The sequence below is a fragment of the Bufo bufo genome, chromosome 9 (assembly GCF_905171765.1).
Source record: "Bufo bufo chromosome 9, aBufBuf1.1, whole genome shotgun sequence".
Lineage (NCBI taxonomy): Eukaryota > Metazoa > Chordata > Amphibia > Anura > Bufonidae > Bufo > Bufo bufo.
This window is the reverse complement of record NC_053397.1, coordinates 103395046-103422877: the sequence shown is the minus strand read 5'-3', so window position 1 is coordinate 103422877 and position 27832 is coordinate 103395046. Positions and strand designations below refer to the sequence as shown.

Below are 27832 nucleotides of genomic sequence, written 5' to 3'. Positions count from 1 at the left end.
ACGGTCGTGTGCATGAGGCCTTACAATGAATAAACCTACTAATACCCAGAATGATGTTACCTCCGTTCATTCCCCTCAGTTCATTCATCCATAACCTTCCCTCTGCCTTTCTTCCTTTATATCATTTTTACCTATTGACTAACATGTGGACGACATCTAATTGACTAATACAAAATGTCATACCTAAACATGCGTCTATTGGTCTTCTTAAAACTAAACTGATATTCTGATAGGTTGATTGTCTGATACTGTTTTAGTGGTGGCAGTTGTATAACTTAAAAAGCGGAGGGCACATACTTGTCCGGGCGCTTCGCTTTAGGCCTAGGTGACATCTAATAGTCAGTAGACAAAAAACGTTCTCCTTGTTCTACCAGTCAGGGAGTCTCCACTGGCCTAGAAAACCCTGAGGTCTACATTTTAGTATTTGAGTTTAGTTAGTTTTTTTTCCCTCTTACCTTTTATTAACCCTTTCATGACCAAGGGTCATTGATGCCCCAGTGTCCAGGTCAAAATTTACAAATCTGACATGCGTCACTTTATGTGGTAATGTCTTTGGAACTCTTATTTATCCAAGCCATTCTAAGATTGTTTTCTCGTGACACATTGTACTTCATGATAGTCATAAATTTGAGTCAATATATTTCACCTTTATTTATGAAAAAATCCCAAATTTCAATTTCTCTGCTTCTAAAATAGAAAGTCATACCTAATAAAATATTTATTACTTAACATTCCCCATATATCTACTTTATGTTGGCATCATTTTATTTTTTTAGGACGTTAGAAGTTTAGAAGCAATTCTTAAAATTTTTTAACAATTTCCAAAACCCACTTTTTAAGGACCAGTTCAGGTCTGAAGTCACTTTGTGGGGCTTACAAAGTGGAACCCCCCATAAATGACCCCATTGTAGAAACTACACCCCTCAAGTTACTCAAAACTGATTTTACAAACTTTGTTAACCCTTTAGGCAGGGTGGATAAAAATCTATGATTTAAAAAAAAAAAATATCAAAACGGATTTTTTTAATTTAAATCAGATTTTTTTAAAAATATATTTTCCTCAAAAAGCATTTTATATTACCATCCAAAAGTTATTCCATCATGAAATAAAGATTAGTTTTTTAATTATGTAGAATAAGGCTGTATATGTTTAATAAATTCCATTAATCCATTCACAATGTCATGCTCTTTAGGTGTTCCACAAGAATTAAAGGAAAATGGAGATTAAATTTAAAAATTTCACTTTTTTGACAGATTTTCTATTTTATAAAAAAAAAATCTTTAACACATTGAGGGTTAACAGCCAAACAAAACTCAATATTTATTACCCTGATTCTGCGGTTTACAGAAACACCCCACATGTGGTCATAAACTGCTGTAAGGGTGCAGAAGAAAAGGAGCACCGTATGGTTTTTGGAGGGCAGATTTTGCTGGACTGGTTTTAGATAACATGTCCCATTTAAACCCTGTCAGATGAATCTTGTAAATAAAAAATAAAAAAAGGTGCCAAAACAGCCATTTTTCGGTTACCTTGCCTCACAAAAAAAAACGTAATATAGAGCAATTAAAAATCATATGTACCCCAAAATAGTACCACTAAAACTGGCACCTTATCCCCTAGTTTCCAAAATAGGGTCACTTTTTGGGAGTTTCTACTGTATGGGTGCATGTCCCAAAAAGTGACCCTATTTTGGAAACTAGGGGATAAGGTGCCAGTTTTATTGGTACTATTTTGGGGTACATATGATTTTTAATTGCTCTATATTACGTTTTTTTTTTTAAAGATTCATCTGACAGGGTAGATCATGTGCTATTTTTATAGCGCAGGTTGTTACGGACGCAATGATATCAAATATGTCTACTTTCTTTTCAGTTTTACATAATAAAGCATTTTTGAAAAATAAATGTTGTTTTTGTGTCCATTTTATGAACGCCATATGTTTATTTTTCTGCCGATCGTCTTGTGCAGGGGCTCTTTTTTTGCAGAAAGAGTTGAGGTTTTTATTGGTACCATTTTTGGGTGCATAGGATTTTTTGATCATTCATTATTACACTTTAAGGGGCAAGGTGACCAAAAAATTGGCTGTTTTGGAACAGTTTTTATTTATTTATTTTTACAGCGTTCATCTGAGGGGTTAGGTCATTTGACAGTTTAATAGAGCAGATCGTTACGGACGTGGCAATACCTAATATGTATACTTTTTCTTATTTATTAAAGTTTTAAACAATAATAGCATTTCTGAAACAAAAAAAATGATGTTTTAGTGTCTCCATAGTCTGAGAGCCATAGCTTTTTTATATTTTTTTTTATTGACCAATTGTCTTGGGTAGGGGCTAATTTTTTTGTGGGATGAGATGGCGGTTTGGTTCTATTTTGGGGGGCATAGGCCTTTTTGATCGCTTGGTGTTACATTTTAAATGATGTTAGGTGACAAAAAATGGCTTTTTTGGCACTGTTTATTTTTTACGGTGTTCATCTGAGGAGTTAGGTCATATGATATTTTTATAGAGCAGATTGTTACGGACATGGTGATATCTAACATATCTACTTTTTTATTTTATTTCACTTTAACACAATAATACAATTTTTTAAACAAAAAAATGATGTTTGAGTGTCTCCATTGTCTGAGAGTCACAGTTTTTAAATTTTTTGGGCGATTGTCTTAGGTAGGGTCTCATTTTTTTTTGTAGGATGAGGTGACAGTTTGGTACTATTTTGGGGACATACGCCTTTTTGATCGGTTGTTGTTGCAATTTTTGTGATGCAAGTTGACAAAAAATTGCTTTTTCTGGCACTTTATTTTTGTTACTGTGTTCACCTAAGGGGTTAATTCATGTGATATTTATATAGAGCTGGTTGTTACATATGCGATGATACCAAATAAATTATATATATATACTTTAATACAATAATTGCATTTTTGAAACCAAAAATATGATGTTTTAGTGTCTCCATGTTCTGAGAGCTATATATTTATTTATTTTTGGTACCATTTTGGGGGGCATATGCCTTTTTGATCTCTTGGTGTGGCACTTTGTGATGTGAGGTGATTAAAAATGGCTTTTTTAAGCAGTTTTTCATTTTTTTTTTTACGGTGTTTATCGGACTGGGTGGATCATGTGATATATTTATAGAGCCGGTTGTTACGGACGTGGCGATACCTAATGTGTGTGTGCTTTTTTTCTTTTTCTCTCTATTTTTTTTTTAGATAAAATCAGGGGATAGGGGTGTTTTTTTTTTTTTTGTTTTTTTTTTTTGTTTTTTTTTACTTGAAACTTTATTTTTAAACACTTAATTATTATTTTTTTTACTTTATTTCTGTCTCATTCTGGGACTTTACTTTTGGGGGTCTGATCCCCTCTGCAATGCATAACAATACATCTGTATTGTAATGCATTGCCTGTTAGTGTATTACACGATCGGTGGTGCACAGCTGAACGTAGCAGGTAAAGTGCAAATGATACCGGTGTAAGAGAGAATAGACAGCGGCACTCACCCGTGTGTGGAAATAGCAGCAGCTTTTATTCCAAAATCAAGTGTGGCAGGGGGCGGACAATTCTGAAGCACGCATTGAGCAGCGGCAGCCGTTTCGCAGTTACCTTTTGTATACTGTCACTGCTTGAGAAAGGTCCCAGTGAGTGGACCAAAACGTTGCTGCCTGGTGATTTGAAATATACTTTTTGATACACATTTGGGAAGTGCTGTGGCATTTTTTTCTTTTATATATTTGGAGGCTGAATAGCTCCCACTGCTGCTGGCACCCCTAAATTACTATTCTGTACTGCTCACATTTCTGCATCAAATATTCTTTAGATAGATTGATAGATATATAATAGATAAATAGATATGTGATAGATAAATAGATACATTGATAGGTGTAAATAGATGGATAGATTGATAGATAAATGGATAAATTGTTAGATGGATAGAAAGGTAAAAAGATTGATAGATAATGGAAAGAGACTAGATAGGTCGATATATAGATAGATTGGTAGATGGATAAATTGTTAGATGGACAGATAGAAAGATAGGACGTTCGATATTAGAAGATAGATATATAAAATTGGTAGATAGTTGGATAGATACATTGTTAGATAAAATATTTTTAGTATTATCTTATTAAGCCGGTTTATAGATAGATAACAGTTATATAAATATATTAGAACATGTCCTGACATATCTGAACAGCTGTTCAAATACAGTCGGGTCCATAAATATTGGGACATTGACACAATTCTAACATTTTTGGCTCTATACACAACACCAATGAATTTGAAATGAAACTAACAAGATGTGCTTTAACTGCCGACTGTCAGCTTTAATTTGAGGGTATTTACATTTGCAGTAAGCCGGATTGGACTAATGCACACTGGCGCAATAATATGCACTGACTGGGTCAGGTGTAAATGATGGTTAAGAGTTTTGTTCGTGACGCCAATTGCAGTATGCGCAGGTTACAGTGTCAGGGCCCTTTAGGGTGTTGCAACTCACGTACCAGGTAAGGAATGCCAGAGTGGGGTAATGTCTCTGTGTAGTGTCAACGGTGTCTCCTACCTGGGTACGGCTGGACTCCTGGATCCTGGCTCACTTGCAATAAATGAGTGTTGCTAGTAGGAGTAATTGAGGATTTTAGCAGCAGTAAATGAGATCCAGACTTGTAATATAATTCAACTTGTCTTTACTGGAGGCAGCTTGAATCCATATGAGATACAGCATTAGTCTTTTAGGTCCCAGCAGGTTTTGGCAATGTATGGCAGGGATCAATATCTTTTCTGCATCTAGCATGTGCCTGGAGAATATGGCAGGAACCTGTCTTCTGCTCTGTCTATCTTCTGCTGTGTATGGGACTGACTAGCTGAGGAGGAATTTGGCTTCTCCTGGTCTCTGGATAGTTACTCACAGTTCTGCTCACAGGGAATGGCTCTTCCTGGAGATCTGGAGGTGGCTGCTTGCTTGTCAACCAGCTGAGGCTGAAGGCTCAGACTGGGGATGAAGATCTTTGGCCTCAGCCGAGGCACGATCCTGGGTTGGGATCCCTAGACCTGGGAGCTCCTACCAGCACAGCCTTCCCCTAGCTGGGGTGGCTGGCACACTAACTATAACTTCCTTTCCTCCCCATGAGGCAGGATGTGGGAACATTCCACACCTCCTCAAAGAGGGGGGAGTTAAACTGGAATAAACTATTCCAATCTAGATACTAAACTGAACTAAAGCCCTGCTGAACACATTGCTGCCACCTGCTGGTGTACATTCAATGCACATTTGTGAGAATGTGATATTAAATTACACAAGATGACAGTACAAATACACTTAACAGGATGTAGCGGGGAGAAAGAGATTTTAGTAACATAACTCTGGGATGTTACACATTCAAATCATGTGAACGGTGTAGGAATTACAACAGTTTGCATATGTGCCTCCCACTTGTTAAGGGACCAAAAGTAATGGGACAATTGGCTTCTCAGCTGTTCCATGGCCAGGTGTGTATTATTCCCTCATTATACCAATTACAATGAGCAGATAAAAGGTCCAGAGTTCATTTCAAGTGTGCTATTTGCTGTCAACTCTCAAGATGAGATCCAAAGAGCTGTCGCTATCAGTGAAGCAAGCCATCATTGGGCTGAAAAAACAAAACAAACCCATCAGAGAGATGGCAAAAACATTAGACGTGGCCAAAACAACGGTTTGGAACATTCTTAAAAAGAAGGAACGCGGCGGTGAGCTCAGCAACACCAAAAGACCCGGAATACCACGGAAAACAACTGTGGTGGTTGACCGAAGAATTCTTTCCCTGGTGAAGAAAACACCCTTCACAACCGTTGGCCAGATCAAGAACACTCTCCAGGAAGTAGGTGTACAGTGGGGGAAATAATTATTTGACCCCTCACTGATTTTGTAAGTTTGTCCAATGACAAAGAAATGAAAAGTCTCAGAACAGTATCATTTCAATGGTAGGTTTATTGTAACAGTGGCAGATAGCACATCAAAAGGAAAATCGAAAAAAAAACTTTAAATAAAAGATAGCAACTGATTTGCATTTCATTGAGTGAAATAAGTATTTGAACCCCTACCAACCATTAAGAGTTCTGGCTCCCACAGAGTGGTTAGACACTTCTACTCAATTAGTCACCCTCATTAAGGACACCTGTCTTAACTAGTCACCTGTATAAAAGACACCTGTCCACAGAATCAATCAATCAAGCAGACTCCAAACTCTCCAACATGGGAAAGACCAAAGAGCTGTCCAAGGATGTCAGAGACAAAATTGTAGACCTGCACAAGGCTGGAATGGGCTACAAAACCATTAGCAAGAAGCTGGGAGAGAAGGTGACAACTGTTGGTGCGATTGTTCGAAAATGGAAGGAGCACAAAATGAACATCAATCGACCTCGCTCTGGGGCTCCACGCAAGATCTCACCTCGTGGGGTGTCAATGGTTCTGAGAAAGGTGAAAAAGCATCCTAGAACTACACGGGAGGAGTTAGTTAATGACCTCAAATTAGCAGGGACCACAGTCACCAAGAAAACCATTGGAAACACATTACACCACAATGGATTAAAATCCTGCAGGGCTCGCAAGGTCCCCCTGCTCAGGAAGGCACATGTGCAGGCCCGTCTGAAGTTTGCCAATGAACACCTGAATGATTCAGAGAGTGACTGGGAGAAGGTGCTGTGGTCTGATGAGACCAAAATAGAGCTCTTTGGCATTAACTCAACTCGCTGTGTTTGGAGGAAGAAAAATGCTGCCTATGACCCCCAAAACACCGCCCCCACCGTCAAGCATGGGGGTGGAAACATTTTGCTTTGGGGGTGTTTTTCTGCTAAGGGCACAGGACAACTTATTCGCATAAACGGGAAAATGGACGGAGCCATGTATCGTGAAATCCTGAGCGACAACCTCCTTCCCTCTGCCAGGAAACTGAAAATGGGTCGTGGATGGGTGTTCCAGCACGACAATGACCCAAAACATACAGCAAAGGCAACAAAGGAGTGGCTCAAGAAGAAGCACATTAAGGTCATGGAGTGGCCTAGTCAGTCTCCGGACCTTAATCCAATCGAAAACCTATGGAGGGAGCTCAAGCTCAGAGTTGCACAGAGACAGCCTCGAAACCTTAGGGATTTAGAGATGATCTGCAAAGAGGAGTGGACCAGCATTCCTCCTAAAATGTGCGCAAACTTGGTCATCAATTACAAGAAACGTTTGACCTCTGTGCTTGCAAACAAGGGTTTTTCCACCAAGTATTAAGTCTTTTTTTGTTAGAGGGTTCAAATACTTATTTCACTCAATGAAATGCAAATCAGTTGCTATCTTTTATTTAAAGTTATTTTTTCGATTTTCCTTTTGATGTGCTATCTGCCACTGTTACAATAAACCTACCATTGAAATGATACTGTTCTGAGACTTTTCATTTCTTTGTCATTGGACAAACTTACAAAATCAGTGAGGGGTCAAATAATTATTTCCCCCACTGTATGTGTGTCATAGTCAGCAATCAAGAGAAGACTTCACCAGGGTCAATACAGAGGGTTTACAACAAGATGTAAACCATTGGTGAGCCTAAAAAACAGGAAGGCCAGCTTAGAGTTTGCCAAACAACATCTAAAAAAGCCTTCACAGTTCTGGAACAACATCCTATGGACAGATGAGACCAAGATCAACTTGTACCAGAGTGATGGGAAGAGAAGAGTATGGAGAAGGAAAGGAACTGCTCATGATCCTAAGCATACCAGCTCATCAGTGAAGCATGGTGGTGGTAGTATCATGGCGTGGGCATGTATGGCTGCCAATGGAACTGGTTCTCTTGTATTTATTGATGATGTGACTGCTGACAAAAGCAGTAGGATGAATTCTGAAGTGTTTCGGGCAATTGTCACTACCAGAGCTTTGAGACGTTCTCACAGCTCTATTTCTCCACCCCTGTGATGATGTCACTACCAGAGCTTGGAGGAGTTCTCACTGCTCTGTTTCTCCGCCCCTGGGATGAGGTCATTACTTTCTGTTTCCTTCCTTCCAGCTGTTCCTCCTATGTTTGATTTTCTCTGTCTTTAAATCACCCCTCCTCCTTTTGTAGAGTGTGGATTATATTTCTCATTTGAGTTGTAGCTCTTGCTTGAGTATCTTCACTTGTAATGCTATCTTTTCACTGGACCTTTGTTCTGCTGCAGCAAGTACTCCGGATATTGCCACCTGTCTTTGGATCCGTCTTCTCTGCTGCCGCAGCACCTTCAGCTAAGTGTGCAGACATTGTAGTGTATCTGTTTGTTTTCTGACCGGATCCGAGGCGACCACGGTTCCCTCCATATACTGAGCAGGGCACCGGTGGCCGTGCCCCTTCCACTATTGTAGGGGTTACAGTGGTCATCAGTCTTAGGTACGCGGGCATGCCTCGTTCCACCATTAGGATCCGGGTATGTGCTTAGCAGCATAGGGAAAGCTTTGAGGGTCTGACAGGGGTCACCCTTTATCCTCCCTAGTTTGGGTGCGGTCAGTGGCTCTATTTTCTGTGTATGCTCTAGTTGCTCACTTACAGCCGTGACATTATAATCCACCAAAACCGTCTTTCTTTTGACATGGATCCGCTTTCTGGCCTGGTTGACCGCATGCAGGGTCTTTCTTTGGAGGTAGCGGATCTCCGTCAATCTATGACTCAGCTTCAAGCATTGGGCTCTGCTCCGGCCCATGGAGTCTGTTGCGAGCCAAAGGTCTCACTTCTGGAAACGTTCTCCGGGGGCAGTGAGAATTTTGTTCGCTTCAGAGAGGCATGCAAACTCAATTTTTGCTTGTGTCCCCATTCCTCTGGTAATGAAGAGCAGAGGGTGAGGATTGCCATCTCCCTGCTCAGGGGTAATGCTCAGACTTGGGCATTTTCGCTGCCATCAGGGGATCCCACCCTTCGATCCGTGGAAAGATTTTTTTGTGGCCCTGGGGCAGATATATGATGACCCGGATCGTGTTGCGCTGGCCGAATCTAACTTACGTTTTTTATGCCAGAACAAACTGTCTGCAGAGTTTTATTGTTCTGAATTTCGGAGATGGGCAGCTGATTCAGGTTGGAATGATGCTGCACTCCGGAGTCAGTTCTGTCATGGTCTCTCAGAGAGATTGAAAGATGCGTTTGCTTTCCATGAGAGACCAACGTCCTTAGAGTCTGCCATGTCATTGGCGGTACGCCTTGACAGGCGTCTAAGAGAAAGAAACGAGACCTCTCTGTCCAGCCATTGTCAGTCTAGGGGCAGTGGTGCGGACTCATTCAGTGTGCAGGGGCCTCATCCTGTCTCGGTCCCCTCTGAGGAGGAGCCCATGCAGCTAGGTCGACTTGCCCCTGATAAAAGAGGATTTAGTCCTCAGAGTATGGTGTGTTTTTGTTGTGGGGGCATAGGTCATTTGGCAAATGTTTGTCCGTCTAGGAGATTCTTGAACTGTACCAAGAGTGATAATAAGAGAAAAACCTCAAAAGGTAAATCATCAAACTCTGCTTCATCTGCTACTTTGGGCAAAGTTGATGTAGGAATTGATGCTTTTCCTCTGACCTGCAGTTCCCGTTTTCTCCTGTCTGCCAGTTTGGCGCTAGAGAGCAAAGTCATTTCTTGTGAGATTTTTGTCGATAGTGGAGCGGCCGTCAATCTTATTGACACTCAATTTGTAGCCATGCATGGTTTTCAGGTTTGTACATTAGAAAAGGATATACCTGTTTTTGCTATTGACTCTGCTCCACTCTCACAGAGATCTCAGAAGGGCATTGTTCACAATATCCGGTTGGCTGTGGGTGACACTCATGTGGAGGATATATCTTGTTTTGTCCTTAACGGATTGCCTTCTCCTCTAGTTTTGGGGTTACCCTGGCTCACTAGACATAACCCCACTATTGATTGGCAAGGAAGGCAAATAAATGAGTGGAGTGACTTTTGTAGAGAGAATTGTCTCACAGCGACTTTTGCAGAGGTGTCTACTAAAACTGTGCCATCATTTCTCTCTGATTTCTCGGACGTGTTTTCCGAGAGCGGTGTTCAGGAGCTACCTCCTCACCGGGAGTTTGACTGTCCCATTAACCTCATTCCCGGCGCCAAGCTGCCAAAAGCACGCCTCTACAATCTCTCACAACCGGAAAGAATCGCAATGCGAACCTATATCTCCGAGAGTCTCGATAAGGGGCATATTCGTCCCTCAAAATCACCTGTTGCCGCTGGGGTTTTTTTTTGTTAAAAAAAAAAAGATGGCTCTCTGAGACCTTGCCTAGATTTTAGGGAGCTGAACCGTATCACGATTCGCGATCCCTATCCCCTTCCTCTGATCCCGGACCTCTTCAACCAAATTGGATTTGAGAGGCGCGTACAACCTGGTCAGGGTCAGAGAGGGGGATGAATGGAAAACGGCCTTTAATACCCCTAACGGGCATTTTGAGAATCTCGTTATGCCTTTCGGCCTGATGAATGCTCCGGCCGTCTTTCAGCATTTTGTTAACAGTATTTTCTACCATTTAATGGGGAAATTTGTATTGGTGTATCTTGATGATATTTTGATTTTTTTTCCCCTGATGTTCAGACCCATCAGGATCATCTTTTTCAGGTTCTGCAGATTCTGCGGGAAAATAAATTGTACGCCAAGCTGGAGAAATGTGTTTTTATGGTATCAGAGATTCAATTTCTGGGTTTTCTCCTCTCTGCTTCTGGTTTTCGCATGGATCCGGAGAAGGTCCGTGCTGTACTTGAGTGGGAGCTTCCCGAGAATCAGAAGGCATTGATGCACTTTCTGGGTTTTGCGAACTATTACAGAAAGTTCATTTTGAATTATTCCTCTGTTGTCAAACCCCTCACTGACATGACAAAAAAGGGGGCGGATTTTTCCTCTTGGTCGGAGGAGGCGCTTGCAGCTTTTTCTAAGATTAAAGAGAGTTTTGCGTCTGCTCCCGTCTTGGTGCATCCCGATGTTTCCTTACCTTTTATTGTTGAGGTGGATGCTTCCGAGGTGGGTGTGGGTGCGGTTTTGTCCCAGGGCCCCTCTCCTGCCAAATGGCGACCCTGTGCCTTTTTCTGTAAAAAACTCTCCCCGGCAGAGAAAAACTATGATGTGGGAGATAGGGAGTTGTTGGCCATCAAGTTGGCTTTCGAGGAATGGCGCCATTGGTTGGAGGGGGCCAGGCACCCTATCACCGTTTTTACCGACCATAAGAATCTGGCATACTTGGAGTCGGCCAGGCGTATGAATCCGAGACAGGCCAGATGGTCTCTGTTCTTCTCCAGATTCAATTTTGTCGTTACATTCCGCCCTGGGATCAAAAATGTGAAGGCTGATGCTCTCTCTCGCTGTTTTCCGGGAGGAGGAAACTCCGAGGACCCGGGTCCCATTTTGGCGGAGGGGGTAGTTGTTTCTGCTCTATATTCTGATTTGGAGGCCGAGGTCCAGGCTGCCCAGACTGAGGCACCTGCTCGTTGTCCTTCTGGGAAGTTGTTTGTGCCTCCTGAGCTACGTCACAAACTCTTCAAGGAGCATCATGATACTGTTCTTGCTGGTCACCCCGGGAGTAGAGCCACGGTAGATCTCATTGCTCGGAGATTTTGGTGGCCGGCTCTTCGTAAGTCGGTGGAGGGTTTTGTGGCTGCTTGTGAGACGTGCGCTCGCGCTAAGGTCCCTCGTTCACGGCCTTCAGGTTCCCTTCTCCCGTTACCCATACCTTCCCGTCCTTGGACACACCTGTCCATGGACTTTATCACGGATCTTCCTCGTTCCTCAGGGAAGTCGGTGATCCTGGTGGTGCTGGACCGTTTTAGCAAGATGGCTCATTTCGTACCTTTCCCTGGTTTACCCAATGCTAAAACGTTGGCGCAAGCTTTTGTCGACCATATTGTTAAGTTGCATGGCATTCCCTCTGATATTGTTTCCGATAGAGGCACGCAGTTTGTGTCCAGATTCTGGAAGGCTTTCTGTTCTCGCCTGGGGGTTCGGCTGTCCTTCTCTTCTGCTTTTCACCCGCAGTCGAATGGTCAGACTGAGCGCCTCAATCAGAATCTGGAGACATATTTGCGCTGTTTTGTGGCAGAGAATCAGGAGGATTGGTGTTCATTTCTCCCTCTTGCTGAGTTTGCTCTGAACAACCGTCGTCAGGAATCTTCTGATAAGTCACCATTCTTTGGTGCATATGGGTTCCATCCGCAGTTTGGGACATTCTCGGGAGGGGCTCCTTCTGGTTTACCTGAGGAGGAGAGATTTTCCTCGTCTTTGTCTACCATTTGGCAAAAGATTCAGAGTAATCTTAGAAAGATGAGTGAGAAGTATAAGCGCGTGGCTGATAAGAGACGTGTGCCTGGTCCGGACCTGAATGTGGGTGATCTGGTGTGGTTGTCTACAAGAAATATTAAACTGAAGGTTCCCTCCTGGAAATTGGGTCCCAAGTTCATTGGGCCTTATAAAATCTTGTCAGTCATCAATCCTGTTGCCTTCCGTCTTGATCTTCCACGGGTTTGGAAGATACATAATGTATTTCACAGATCTCTCTTAAAACCATATGTCCAGCCCACGGTACCCTCCTCTTTGCCTCCTCCTCCGATTTTGGTTGATGGCAATCTGGAGTTTGAGGTTTCCAGAATTGTGGACTCTCGCATTGTCCGCGGTTCTCTTCAGTACCTCGTTCATTGGAGGGGTTATGGTCCTGAGGAGAGGATGTGGGTTCCGGTGTCGGACATTAAAGCCACTCGCCTCATCAGGGCATTTCATAGGGCTCATCCTGAGAAGGTGGGTCCTGGGTGTCCGGAGTCCACCCGTAGAGGGGGGGGGGGTACTGTCACTACCAGAGCTTTGAGACGTTCTCACAGCTCTGTTTCTCCACCCCTGTGATGATGTCACTACCAGAGCTTGGAGGAGTTCTCACTGCTCTGTTTCTCCGCCCCTGGGATGAGGTCATTACTTTGTTTCCTTCCTTCCAGCTGTTCCTCCTATGTTTGATTTCTCTGTCTTTAAATCACCCCTCCTCCTTTTGTAGAGTGTGGATTATATTTCTCATTTGAGTTGTAGCTCTTGCTTGAGTATCTTCACTTGTATACTATCTTTTCACTGGACCTTTTGTTCTGCTGCAGCAAGTACTCCGGATATTGCCACCTGTCTTTGGATCCGTCTTCTCTGCTGCCGCAGCACCTTCAGCTAAGTGTGCAGACATTGTAGTGTATCTGTTTGTTTTCTGACCGGATCCGAGGCGACCACGGTTCCCTCCATATACTGAGCAGGGCACCGGTGGCCGTGCCCCTTCCACTATTGTAGGGGTTACAGTGGTCATCAGTCTTAGGTACGCGGGCATGCCTCGTTCCACCATTAGGATCCGGGTATGTGCTTAGCAGCATAGGGAAAGCTTTGAGGGTCTGACAGGGGTCACCCTTTATCCTCCCTAGTTTGGGTCCGGTCAGTGGCTCTATTTTCTGTGTATGCTCTAGTTGCTCACTTACAGCCGTGACAGCAATATTATCTGCTCATATTCAGCCAAATGCTTCAGAACTCATTGGACGGCGCTTTACAGTGCAGATGGACAATGACCCAAAGCATACTGCAAAAGCAACCAAAGAGTTTAAGGGAAAGAAGTGGAATGTTATGCAATGGCCAAGTCAATCACTTGACCTGAATCCGATTTGCGCATGCATTTCACTTGCTGAAGACAAAACTGAAGGGAAAATGCCCCAAGAACAAGCAGAAACTGAAGACTGTTGCAGTAGAGGCCTGGCAGAGCATCACCAGGGATAAAACCCAGCATCTGGTGATGTCTATGCGTTTCAGACTTCCGGCTGTAATTGACTGCAAAGGATTTGCAACCAAGTATTAAAAAGTGAAAGTTTGATTTATGATGATTATTCTGTCCCATTACTTTTGGTCCCTTAACAAGTGGGAGGCATATATGCAAACTGTTGTAATTCCTACATTGTTTACCCGATTTGGATGTAAATACCCTCAAATTAAAGCTGACAGTCTGCAGTTAAAGCACATCTTGTTCGTTTCATTTCAAATCCATTGTGGTGGTATATAGAGCCAAAAATGTTAGAATTGTGTCGATGTCCCAATATTTATGGACCTGACTGTAGATATGTTGAATATCTGTGATAGATGTGGCTATGAAATGAGGACAAAATTAGCAGACAGAATCAGCCCTGGGAAAGTTGGGTGCCACAATTAGCTATTGTTAATATTTATAAATGACTAGCAGAAGGACCCAGCTTCGCACGGGTATATTTAATCTATTTTATTTCATGTTTCCATGTGTCGTAAAAAGATATCCATAGTATCCCCCATAACAGTGACCTTCACAGTGCCTGCCCATTTTAACAGTGACCTTCACAGTGCCTGCCCATTTTAACAGTGACCTTCACAGTGCCTGCCCCTTTTAACAGTGACCTCTGCCCCCATGCATGTAGCAGTGTAGTTATGCCGTCATACGTCATATCACTGAATATTTAAGGACCTGCGAACTGCTAAAACCTATGATCAGTTGTTATGGCAACCTGGAGTAGGACCTGCGAGCTTCTATTGGCTGATAAGTGACATGTGACCGTGTGTATGGTAGTTGGGATATTAGTGAAAGACTTTTGAGGCTACTATTGGCTAATGCAGGCCATTTTTTGGGAATAGCTCAGGAACGGTAAGTCCTAGAGAGCTGAGACCTAGTCTAAAACCTTCCTGGACACCTGATGTACCTGTGTTCCAAATTTGGTGAAGATCGGTCTAGTCGTTTAGTCGCGCTTAAAGAACGTATAGACAGACAAATTCATTTTTATATGAGACTAGTAGAAGGACCCGGCTTCGCACGGCTATATTTCATCTATTTCATTTCATGATTGTAACTATGATTACCTACTGATTAAATGTGCTCTAATGTTAGATCAGTGTAATGGCCATGTGTCAATATTGTATATCATGTAATATACCATTAACGAGTCCTATAAAAAAACAAAACCAAACTCTCACCATAGGCATGCATGGGAGCATTTGCTCTGCACTGGATACAGCAGGATCTGACGCTCCCAGTGTGGTAACATCACATGAGCACGCTGGGAGCGTCGGTTCATGCTACTTTCCTGAGCGTGTCTATGGTAAGTTGGAAGGGAGGAATTTGTTCGCACTACCGGAGGTGGGGGGCATTATACAGCATCTCAGAAAAGTGAGTACACCCATCAGATTATTGTAAATATTTTATTACATCTTTACATGGGGCAACACTGATATGACACGTTGATACAATGTACAGTCGTGGCCAAAAGTTTTGAGAATGACCCAAATATTCGTTTTCACAAAGTTTGCTGCTAAACTGCTTTTAGATCTTTGTTTTAGTTGTTTCTGTGATGTAGTGAAATATAATTACATGCACTTAATACGTTTTTAAAAGGCTTTTATCGACAATTACATGACATTTATGCAAAGAGTCAGTATTTGCAGTGTTGGCCCTTCTTTTTCAGGACCTCTGCAATTCGACTGGGCATGCTCTCAATCAACTTCTGGGCCAATTCCTGACTGATAGCAACCCATTCTTTCATAATCACTTCTTGGAGTTTGTCAGAATTAGTGGGTTTTTGTTTGTCCACCCGCCTCTTGAGGACTGACCACAAGTTCTCAATGGGATTAAGATCTGGGGAGTTTCCAGGCCATGGACCCAAAATGTCAACGTTTTGGTCCCCGAGCCACTTAGTTATCACTTTTGCCTTATGATCGGTGCTCCATCGTGCTGGAAAATGCATTGTTCTTCACCAAACTGTTGTTGGATTGTTGGAAGAAGTTGCTGTTGGAGGGTGTTTTGGTACAATTCTTTATTCATGGCTGTGTTTTTGGGCAAAATTGTGAGTGAGCCCACTCCCTTGGATGAGAAGCAACCCCACACATGAATGGTCTCAGGATGCTTTACTGTTGGCATGACACAGGACTGATAGTAGCGCTCACCTTTTCTTCTCCGGACAAGCCTTTTTCCAGATGCCCCAAACAATCGGAAAGAGGCTTCATCAGAGAATATGACTTTGCCCCAGTCTTCAGCAGTCCATTCACCATACTTTCTGCAGAAGATCAATCTGTCCCGGATGTTTTTTTTGGAGAGAAGTGGCTTCTTTGCTGCCCTTCTTGACACCAGGCCATCTTCCAAAAGTCTTCGCCTCACTGTGCGTGCAGATGCGCTCACACCTGCCTGCTGCCATTCCTGAGCAAGCTCTGCACTGGTGGCACTCTGATCCCGCAGCTGAATCCTCTTTAGGAGACGATCCTGGCGCTTGCTGGACTTTCTTGGATGCCCTGAAGCCTTCTTAACAAGAATTGAACCTCTTTCCTTGAAGTTTTTGATGATCCTATAAATTAATTGAGGTGCAATCTTAGTAGCCACAATATCCTTGCCTGTGAAGCCATTTTTATGCAACGCAATGATGGCTGCACGCGTTTCTTTGCAGGTCACCATGGTTAACAATGGAAGAACAATGATTTCAAGCATCACCTTTCTTTTAACATGTCAAGTCTGCCATTTTAACCCAATCAGCCTAACATAATGATCTCCAACCTTGTGCTCGTCAACATTCTCACCTGAGTTAACAAGACGATTACTGAAATGATCTCAGCAGGTCCTTTAATGACTTTAATGTTTTTTTTGGGATTAAGTTAATTTTCATGGCAAAGAAGGGCTATGCAATTCATCTGATCACTCCTCATAACATTTTGGAGTATATGCAAATTTCTATTCTAAAAACTTAAGCAGCAACTTTTCCAATATTTATGTAATTCTCAAAACTTTTGGCCACGACTGTAGAGTAGTCGGTGTACAGCTTGTAAAACAATGTAAATTTGGTGTGCGCTCAACATAACTCAACACACAGCCATTAATGTCTAAACCGCTAGCAACAAAAGTGAGGAAACCCCTAAGTGAAAATAGCCAAATTGTGCCCAAAGTGTGAATTTTTTGTGTGGCCACCATTATTTTCCAGCACTGCCTTAACTTACTTGGGCATGGAGTTCACTGGAGCTTCACAGGTTGCCACTGGAATCCTCCTCCTTGACGACATCTCGGAGCTGGTGGATGATAGAGACCTTGCCCTCCTCCACCTTCAAGGATGCTCAATAGGGTTTAGGTCTTGAGACCTGCTTGGCCAGTCCAGGCAGTGGTTGTCTTGGAGGTGTGTTTGGGGTCTTTATCATGTTGGAATACTGCTCTGAGGCCCAGTTTCCGAAGGAAGGGGATCATGCTCTGCTTCAGTATGTCACAGTACATGTTGGCATTCATGGTTCCCTCAATGAACTGTAGCTCCCCACAGCCAGCAGCTGTCATGCAGCCCCAAAACATGACACTCCCACCACCATGCATGACTGTAGGCAAGACACACTTGTTTTTGTACTTCTCATCTGGTTACCGCCACACACATACACACACTTGACACCATCTGAACCAAATAAGTCTATCTTGGTCTCATTAGACCACAGAACATGGTTCCAGTAATCCATGTCCTAAGGGTACTTTCACACTTAAGGCAGAGGAATCCGGCAGGCAATTCCGTCGCCGGAACTGCCTGCCGGATCCGTCAAAACGTATGCCAACTGATGGCATTTATAAGACTGATCAGGATCCTGATCCGTCTTACAAATGCATTGAAATGCTGGATTCGTCTTTCCGGTGTCATCCGGAAAAATGGATCCGACATTTATTTTGTTCACATTTTTTTGGGTGTGTGCATGCGGATCTGGCACTAATACATTCCTATGGAAAAAAAATGCTGATTCCGGCAAGTGTTCCAGACTTTTGGCCGGAGATAAAACCGTAGCATGCTGCGGTATTATCTCCGTCCTAAACAGTCAAAAAGACTGAACTGAAGACATCCTGATGCATCCTGAAGGGATTGCTCTCCATTCAGAAGGCATTGGGATAAAACTATAGTAGTTTACAGTGGCTCAAAACCTCCTATATCTCCTGGGTGAGGTGCACAACCCTTGCGACCTACCCCTGGTCGCAATAAGAAAGAAAAGTGATAAGTAATTGCAGGGGGCACTCAACTATCTGGATCCAAATGAACACAAATGGATACTAGATGCAGTTTAGAACTATTTGCTAAATTTAATAATGGACATATCAATAAAATAAAATATTATACATATATATCACACATAATATTACACTAAATGATACGCTAAAAAGGCGCCAAATACTGACATACTCCAGTCTTAAAATTCCTAATTGCAATCCAATCTATCACAAATCCCTAAATGGTACGGCGTTATCAGCTAACCAACTGACTCCTCGTGTTAGAACTGTCGCTACCACCTCGTTGTAGAGGCGAGTTAGAGGATCGTTGCAGATCGCTACACACTAGGACAATATGAAAAACAGTAACTGATTTGACTCCAGTTCTCACTGTCGCATGTATGTATACCACTTCACAAAGTCAATTGACTACGTTCCAATTAGAGGCCGACAACTTTTAAGTGGCTGACAAGATGGTATTCATTCGCCACAAGTATGTTGTTTGCGGCCTGCTGCCATATATCACTGCAGCGTACTGCCCGGTATGAGCAAACTTGGTATGGGTACGGCCTGTGAATGTTCGGTTATGGCATACGTAGATGGATACAAGTTAATGCTCTTTACATTACCCCTCCAGACGGCCGATGTAGTAACTCAATCCCTGCAGAGTAGATCGGGTCTGCATGCGGTCCGCAGCGTCCAGGTAGTATGGAGGACCTTCCTGCTTTCTCACGTGATTACCGGTCACGTAATCCGGCTGCGTCCACGTTTTCTGATAGGAGGAGATATCGGAGGCTGTGTCAGCTTGTAGTTTAATCATAGTAAGGCGCGCGCCTGCTTCACTGTTCCTTAGCTGAAAACAGTGGTTGTTTTGAGATCTTTCAGAGTATCATGCCGTATATCGGCTCCTTTGGATCCTATAGCTGCTTTCACCAAACGGCATTTATTTTGTTCACATTTTTTTCGGTCTGCGCATGTGGATCTGGCACTAATACATTCCTATGGAAAAAAATGCTGGATCCGGCATTCCGGCAAGTGTTCCAGATTTTTGGCCGTAGATAAAACCGTAGCATGCTGCGGTATTATCTCCGTCCTGAACAGTCAAAAAGACTGAACTGAAGTCATCCTGATGCATCCTGAACGGATTGCTCTCCATTCAGAAGGCATAAAACTGATCAGTTCTTTTCCGGTATAGAGCCCCTAGGACGGAACTCTATGCCGGAAAAGAAAAAGTATGATAGTACTCTTAGTCTGCTTTTCTTCAGCAAACTGTTTGCGGGCTTTCTTGTACATCATCTTTAGAAGAGGCTGCCTTCATGCAGACCAGTTTGATGCAGTGTGAGGCGTATGGTCTGAGCACTGACAGGCTGACCCCTTCCCCCCCCCCCTTCCCCCTTAACCTCTGCAGCAATGCTGGCAGCACTCATACGTCTATTTTTGAAAAGAGAACCTCTGGATATGACGCTGAACGTTCACTCAACTTCTTTGGTCGACCATGGCGAGGCCTGTTCCGAGTCTTGCTAAACCGCTGTATGGTCTTGGTCACCGTGGCAATCTTCTTGTAGCCTAGGCCATTTTTATGTAGAGACCCCTGATGATAAGATGCACCAAGGGTTTAGTGAGGGGAAAAAATATAAAAAATATTTGGAACCAAAAGGTGTGCTAAAATATGTGCAGTACATAAGTGTATTCCTATGGATGATGGGCGTTATGGTCACATATAATATAAACTTAGACCAATTACAGTACAATCCCTGGACGGTGTTTATATTAAATGGGACTATAACCCCCCTCATACATAGTTTACACTCCTTCCTTCTTCCTCTTATCTTAAGGCAGCGGCGAGTGGCCAGGTGGGAGACTTTGCTGATTGGTTGAAGCAGCCGAGTAGCATTTCGCTGGCGCTCACTAACATCAGCTCAACATGCAGGGTGGCAATGGAGAGGAGAGGGAGAATCGCTGCTCCTCTGCCTTGGAGCGGGATCCCGCTGCAGAGGACAAGACATGCAGGCTGGCGGCATTCCCCACACTACTCCTAGAGGGCGCCGCCTCACTTCTTAATGCTGGTGGTACACTCCTGGTTATCAGCCAGCAATGTGCCGCCAGCCATGTTTCTGGGCAGGTTTGCTTTATAAGACTCACTGACCCCCCCCACACACACTCTTTAGGGGGGGGGGGGGGGGGAGTGCGTCTTATAAAGTGAAAAATATGGTATAAAGAAACCAGTAATTATTGTAAAAAATAAAAACATTACTCTCTATATGATAAGAACATAGGGCCAGATTTATCATTAGCTCAGGTCAGAATAATGGAGTGAAAAAGTCCCAAACGCTAAAACTGCGCACAAATTTGCGACTTTTTTCTGCTCTGCACTATGCTCGCCAGTTTTCTGAAAGTGGGCGTGTTTTCTTATGTAAATGAATCTCTAGACAGATTTACTATTGGGACTATTTAAAAAGTTGCAAAAAAGTTGCAATTTCACTTCAGTGAGGACCATTCTTATCTTATGAGACTTTTTAATAGAACATGCGACTTTTTCATAAAAACGTGCGACTTTTTCGTAAAGATGTGCGACTTTTGTAAAGCTTACTGACGGATAAACTGCTACCGTCAAACCATATTTATTACAGTCTTAAAGAGCCGATCATAAATCTGACTTGGCTAAAACTGACTTTAGCCATATATGAAAGTGGAGTGAGCTGTTAGAGTAATGATAGATCTGGCCCATAGACTTTAATTATTGGATAAATGTGTAAGAAAAAAAATTATATCTGAAGAAAAAATAATCTCTCTCCTATGATTCAAACCTGAGGTCTCGCCATGAAAAACCATACACGTATCACCAGGCTATAGCGTTATCACAGTGATTTATGTTTTTTCTGTGCTTTATAAGCTAATACATATTGCTGTTGTCTTTATAATCATATATTGTGTTTGTGAATAAGGCCTCTTGCACACGACCGTAGGTGTCGCGTTGCCATATTGTGGACTGCATTTGCGGATCTGCAATACACTGGTACCGTTCCGCGTGCATTCTGCATCACGGATGCGGACCCATTCACTTCAATGGGTCCGCAAATTTGGAGATGCGGAATGGTGTGGAACGGAAGCACTACGGAGTGCTTCTGTGGGGGTTCGTCCCGTACTTCCGTTCCGCAAAAAGATAGAACATGTCCTATCTTTTTGCGGAACGGGCGGATCACGGTCCAATTACAGTGAATGGGTCCGCGATCCGCTGCCCCACGGTCGACGTTCGTGCATTGCAGCCCGCAATTTTCGGTCCGCAGCACGGCCACGGTGCGCACATGTTCGTGTGCAGGAGGCCTAAAGCAGGGATATGTAGATTAGCTTTCTGAGCAGATCTCATTGTGGTGAAGCTATAGTACATAGTGATATGAGATTGCTAGCACATAGCTTTAGGACATAGCTCTGCCCTCAGGCTGATGTCCAGCCCTGTCAATCAAAGGAAGATGGGAGCGTGCAGCGCACAGGGGGTTTAACAAAGCAGATCTCAAAGGATTCAGCCCTGCCTTCTGGTGCTCAAACTTGTAATTTTGCATATGAATAAAACACAGATATCTCTGCAGCTATTTATTGTACATACAAAAGAGGTATTGTTTTAATTATCGTGATGAGCCCTACCAGCCAGTATGTCTGGTTTAATAGGAGCTCCTTTAATGGCTATGTGTTGAGTTATTTTGAGAGCACACCAAATTTACACTGTCGTACAACCTGTACACTGACTATTTTACATTGTATCAAAGTGTCATGTCTCCAGTGTTGTCTCATGAGAATTTATACCGGTAATAAAATATTTACAAAAATGTGAGTGGTGTACTCGCTTATGTGAGATACTGTATATGCTGGGCAGTTATTATTTATACTGGGGCACTATAGGGGTCATTATATATCCTCGTATACCACAGATGGCTATGTATACTGGGGGCACTCTGGAGGGCATCTATATACTGAGGGCACTGTGGGAGGTATAATATATATTGAGGGCACTGCAAGGGTTTGGAATCTAGCCTGCTAATATAGCCTTTGTTTATATTCTTTGCCGTTTGCTATATTAGAGGAGACATCACATGGAGATGATTTGGCATCAGCAGCCATTTTAAGAATCGGAGCTCTGTGTGGACAGCACAAATGACTTGGCAAACAAGGGGGCATGCTGTATGAAATATCAAAAATGGTGCAGAATTTCAACAAAGGTTATATTAGTAAGTGACCTATAATTGTCTCACCAACACATTAATTACCAGAAAGTGGCCAGCCCCTTTAACAAAATTTGCAGTTCACATTTAGACCCTGACAAACAGGGTCTAAATGTCGATTCGCTCATCCCAATCACTGATCATCAGCCAGGTCTAAAAAGAAAAAGCTTTATACCCTGTTTGTCAGGGTCTAAATGTGAACTGCAAATTTTGTTAAAGGGGCTGGCCACTTTCTGGTAACTGGTGATCAAAGTGTTGGTGAGACGATTATAGGTCACTTACTAAAATAACCTTTGTTGAAATTCTGCACCATTTTCGATATTTCATACAGTAAGAACTTCGGCTTATCTGAGCCAATACATTCTAATACTGTGCGGAGCACTCGCGCCATACAGTATTCAAACTAGATATTATGCTAATCGACTTCAGATGTTTCATCCGAAGTCTATTCGCTCATCCCTAGTCAATGACTCTGCGTGCCAGTCCACATACAAAGCTGCTGTACGCTTAAAACACCAGATGTGGCCATATTTTATGTATGTAAACGTCATAGCTAGGGATGAGCGAATCGACTTCGGCTGCTTCATCATAGTCGTTTCACATAAAACTGTTGTCATTTTTAACAGCTTTATTTTTTATGATAAATATAATTCAGTATGTATTTGTAGACAACCCCTTTCAGTCAAGTCAGTTTGCCTGCTAGATCGTTCTTCTGTATTAGCCTGGATTGGGGTAAATTTCATGTTGGGGTGACTATTCCTTGTATGTGTTTGCTCAGTCAATTCCAAGACAGTGATCAGGGCTTTCTTGTTTGCCATTCAAACTTTGTCTAATTTATTTTCAGAATGGGAAACTTCTTCTCAAACTCCACAGATTTGCCACAATTGGAAGCTCTAAAAATGGTAGAGGTAAGTCTACAGTACTTCACCCCTTAGGTCCCGGGCTCATTTTCACCTTAAAGGGATTCTGTCATGAGATTTGAGGCCTATAGCCTAAACATATGGCCAGGTCCCTACTAATACCCTGAATCCGAACCTGACCTTATTAAATGTGCCTGTGGCTCTATTAGCATATAAAACAGGTTTTTATAACCTGTCATTCACCTACCTAATGTGCCCAAGGGGACGTCGCTTCATACAGGGTGCCTGGCTGCAGCCAGCTCCGTCTGGTGCCCATCGCCGCCCTCCCTGTCTATAGTGCCACCTTCCTCACCTCAGCCCTGCCTCCGCAATCGTCCGGTCCCTCAGGTTATGCCTAGTGCGCACGCACGGGATCTGGCAGAGGGACCGGACGATTGCCGAGGCGGGGCTGAGGTGAGGGGGGCGGCGATTTCTAGTGGGAAGGCGGCGCTGGGCACCAGACGGAGATGGCTGCAGCCGGGCACCCTGTATGAAGCGACGTCCCCTTGGGCACATTAGGTAGGTGAATGACAGGTTATAAAAACCTGTTTTATATGCTAATAGAGCCACAGGCACATTTAATAAGGTCAGTTTCGGATTCAGGGTATTAGTAGGGACCTGGCCATATGTTTAGGTTATAGGCCTCAAATCTCATGACAGAATCCCTTTAAGGACCAGGCCATTTTTTGCAAATCTGACCAGTGTCACTTTATGTGGTGATAACTTTAAAACGCTTTGACTTATCCAGGTCATTCTGAGATAGTTTTTTCGTCACCTATTGTACTTCATGACACTGGTAAAATGGAGTAAAAAAAAAATCATTTTTATTTATTAAAAAAATACCAAATTTACCAAACATTTTGAAACATTTGCAAATTAAGTTTCAATTTCTCTACTTCTATAATACATAGTAATACCTCCAAAAATAGTTATTACTTTACATTCCCCATATGTCTACTTCATGTTTGGATCATTTTGGGAATGATATTTTATTTTTTGGGGATGTGGGATACAAGGTTTAGAAGCAAATCTTGAAACTTTTCAGAAATTTTCAAAAACCCACTTTTTAAGGACCAGTTCAGGTCTGAAGTCACTTTGTGAGGCTTACATAATAGAAACCACCAAAAAATTACCCCATTTTAGAAACTACACCCCTCAAGGTATTCAAAACTGATTTTACAAACGTTGTTAACCCTTTAGGTGTTCCACAAGAATTAAAGGGGTTGTCCGGGATCAAACTAATTTTTTTTAAAGTAGCTTACTCACCATTAGTAGCCAAGTTTATGTTCCCAATATGTTTTTAGGTAGCTTTGAGACTGCTGCATTGCTCCTACAGTCCCCAACAGACTGTTTACATATCTGTTTATGTATGCCATCACTTCCTGCTGCAAAGCATTGTGTGTCCCAGTGCAGATCAGCAGCAGGCGGTTTCTACAGTGTAAGATCACCTCCCTGCATCCGCCCCCCTCATACATATTCAGCCTCCTGCACAGTATTCACACCTCCATAGATCCGCCCCCTCATACATATTCAGCCTCCTGCACAGTATTTACTCCTCCATAGATCCGCCCCCTCATACATATTCAGCCTCCTGCACAGTATTCACTCCTCCATAGATCCGCCCCCTCATACATATTCAGCCTCCTGCACATTATTCACTCCTCCATAGATCTGCCCCCCTCTTACATATTCAGCCTCCTGCACATTATTCACTCCTCCATAGATCCGCCCCCCTCATACATATTCAGCCTCCTGCACAGTATTCACTCCTCCATAGATCCGCCCCCCTCATACATATTCAGCCTCCTGCACAGTATTCACTCCTCCATAGATCCGCCCCCTCATACATATTCAGCCTCCTGCACAGTGTTCACACCTCCATAGATCCGCCCCCTCATACATATTCAGCCTCCTGCACATTATTCACTCCTCCATAGATCCGCCCCTCATACATATTCAGCCTCCTGCACAGTATTCACTCCTCCATAGATCCGCCCCCTCATACATATTCAGCCTTCTGCACATTATTCACTCCTCCATAGATCCGCCCCCCTCTTACATATTCAGCCTCCTGCACAGTGTTCACACCTCCATAGATCCGCCCCCCTCTTACATATTCAGCCTCCTGCACAGTATTCACTCCTCCATAGATCCCCCCCTCTTACATATTCAGCCTCCTGCACAGTATTCACTCCTCCATAGATCCGCCCCCCTCTTACATATTCAGCCTCCTGCACAGTATTCACTCCTCCATAGATCCGCCCCCCTCTTACATATTCAGCCTCCTGCACAGTATTCACTCCTCCATAGATCCGCCCCCTCTTACATATTCAGCCTCCTGCACAGTGTTCACTCCTCCCTCCATAGATCCGCCCCCTCTTACATATTCATCCTCCTGCACAGTATTCACTCCTCCATAGATCCGCCCCCCTCTTACATATTCAGCCTCCTGCACAGTGTTCACACCTCCATAGATCCGCCCCCCTCTTACATATTCAGCCTCCTGCACATTATTCACTCCTCCATAGATCCCCCCTCTTACATATTCAGCCTCCTGCACAGTATTCACTCCTCCATAGATCCGCCCCTCTCTTACATATTCAGCCTCCTGCACATTATTCACTCCTCCATAGATCCCCCCTCTTACATATTCAGCCTCCTGCACAGTGTTCACTCCTCCATAGATCCGCCCCCCTCTTACATATTCAGCCTCCTGCACAGTGTTCACTCCTCCATAGATCCGCCCCCCTCATACATATTCATCCTCCTGCACATTATTCATTCCTCCATAGATCCGCCCCCCTCTTACATATTCAGCCTCCTGCACAGTATTCACTCCTCCATAGATCCGCCCCCCTCTTACATATTCAGCCTCCTGCACATTATTCATTCCTCCATAGATCCGCCCCCTCTTACATATTCAGCCTCCTGCACAGTGTTCACTCCTCCCTCCATAGATCCGCCCCCTCATACATATTCAGCCTCCTGCACATTATTCACTCCTCCCCCAATAGATCCGCCTCCTCTTACATATTCCTCCCCCATAAACTCCTCCTTGCACACGTCATGTGCTCAGTGCTTGCAGAGCAGAGAGGCAGACAGTGAATCCACATACAGAATGGTCCATCATTTATACTGCATTCCTTTTATGTTTACATTCATCATTACAATAACCAAGTTACAGTAATCTATCCAAGCAATGATAAAGTTGTTTTACAATGTCCCCAATTTTGCTCTGCTACACAGATAAGGCTACTTTCACACTTGCGTTTGGTGTGGATCCATCATGGACGGATCCGCATCTATAATGCAACCGTCTGCATCTGCTCAGAATGGATCCGTTTGTATTATCTTTACCTTAGCCAATACGGATCCCTCTCGAACACCATTGAAAGTCAATGGAGGACGGATCCTTTTTTTATTGTGTCAGTGAAAACGGATCCGTCCCCATTGACTTACATTGTATGCCAGGACCGTTTTGGCTCAGTTTCGTCAGACAGACACCAAAACGCTGCAAGCAGCCTGCAGAGCAGAATGGAGACGGAATGGAGGCAAACTGATGCATTCTGATGAATCCTTATCTATTCAGAATGCATTAGGGCAAAACTGATCCGTTTTGGATCGCTTGTGTGATCCCCAGAACAGATCTCACAAACGGAAACCAAATCGCTAGTGTGAAAGTAGCTTAAGGCTACATGCACACGACAGTTGTTTGTTGCTGTCCGCAAATCGGGGATCAGCAAAAAAAAAAAAAAAATGGTGCCAGTTTTTTTTTTTCATAGGATCCGTTTTTTTTCACAGATCCCTTTTAATAAATGCCTGTCCTTGTCCGCAAATGAGAAAAAAGTCGGACATACAGTATATTATTTTTTTTCTTATGGAAACCACGGACAATGCAGAACACCTATCATAATTTTTTTACTGACCCATTGAATTGAATGGGTCCCCATCCTATCCGGAAAAAAACTGAATGGACTCTGGGAAAAACAACTGTCCACATTGGCGGATCTGCAATATACGCGCACCGTTCCGTGTGCCTTCCACATCACGGATGTAGACCCATTCACTTCAATGGGTCTGCAAATCCGGAGATGCGGAATGGAGCGGAACAGAAGCGCGGAATGTATCACTAAGGAAACACTATGGAGTGCTTCCTGGGGTTCCATTCTGTGCCTCAGCACCACAAAAAGATAGAGCAAGTTCTATCTTTTTGCCTAACAGATGGATCGTGGACCCATTCAAGTGCATTACGGTGCATTGTGGACCTAGATTTGCGGTCTACAGCATGAGCACGGGTTGCACCAAGTCGTGCAAACAAGGTCTTATGCGGGCGTTAAATTGCAGTTCCTCAAAATACAAATGCCGTCTGTGTGCCGTCAGAAATTTGTCTAAACAGTCAGTCCATTAGGGCTCATGTACACTGCGGCTGCCCAGCCATGGCCGTATTGTCTCCGACATACAGTGGGTCCACAATACACGTCAAGTGGCCGTGTGTAACACGGATCACGGACCCACTCACTTGAAAGTGTCCACAATCATGGAGATGCGGTGCAGAAGTATGCAGCGGAACCCCATGGAAGCACTACGGCGTTTCTAGCCATGCCTCCGCACCGAAAAAAAAAATTCATGCAATACTGTTATGTGAAACTGAGCTATCACGGACCCATTCAAGTTGAAAGGATCTGGATCCGTCCCGGCGGCCGTTGCCCATGCATTGGTGACCTGAAATTGAGGTCACTAGTGCACGGAACGGCACACC

At 43.5% G+C, this 27832-nt stretch overlaps 1 protein-coding gene across 1 annotated transcript in view; it reads left to right on the top strand.

Moving 5' to 3' along the window:
• GLRX2 (glutaredoxin 2) overlaps window positions 1–27832 on the top strand; it is a 100405-nt gene that overhangs the window by 36427 nt on the left and 36146 nt on the right. Inside the window, exon 3 of the mRNA XM_040407616.1 lies at window positions 23019–23082. Within this exon, the coding sequence (XP_040263550.1) occupies window positions 23019–23082 (64 nt within the window). The remainder of the gene's footprint in view (window positions 1–23018; window positions 23083–27832) is intronic.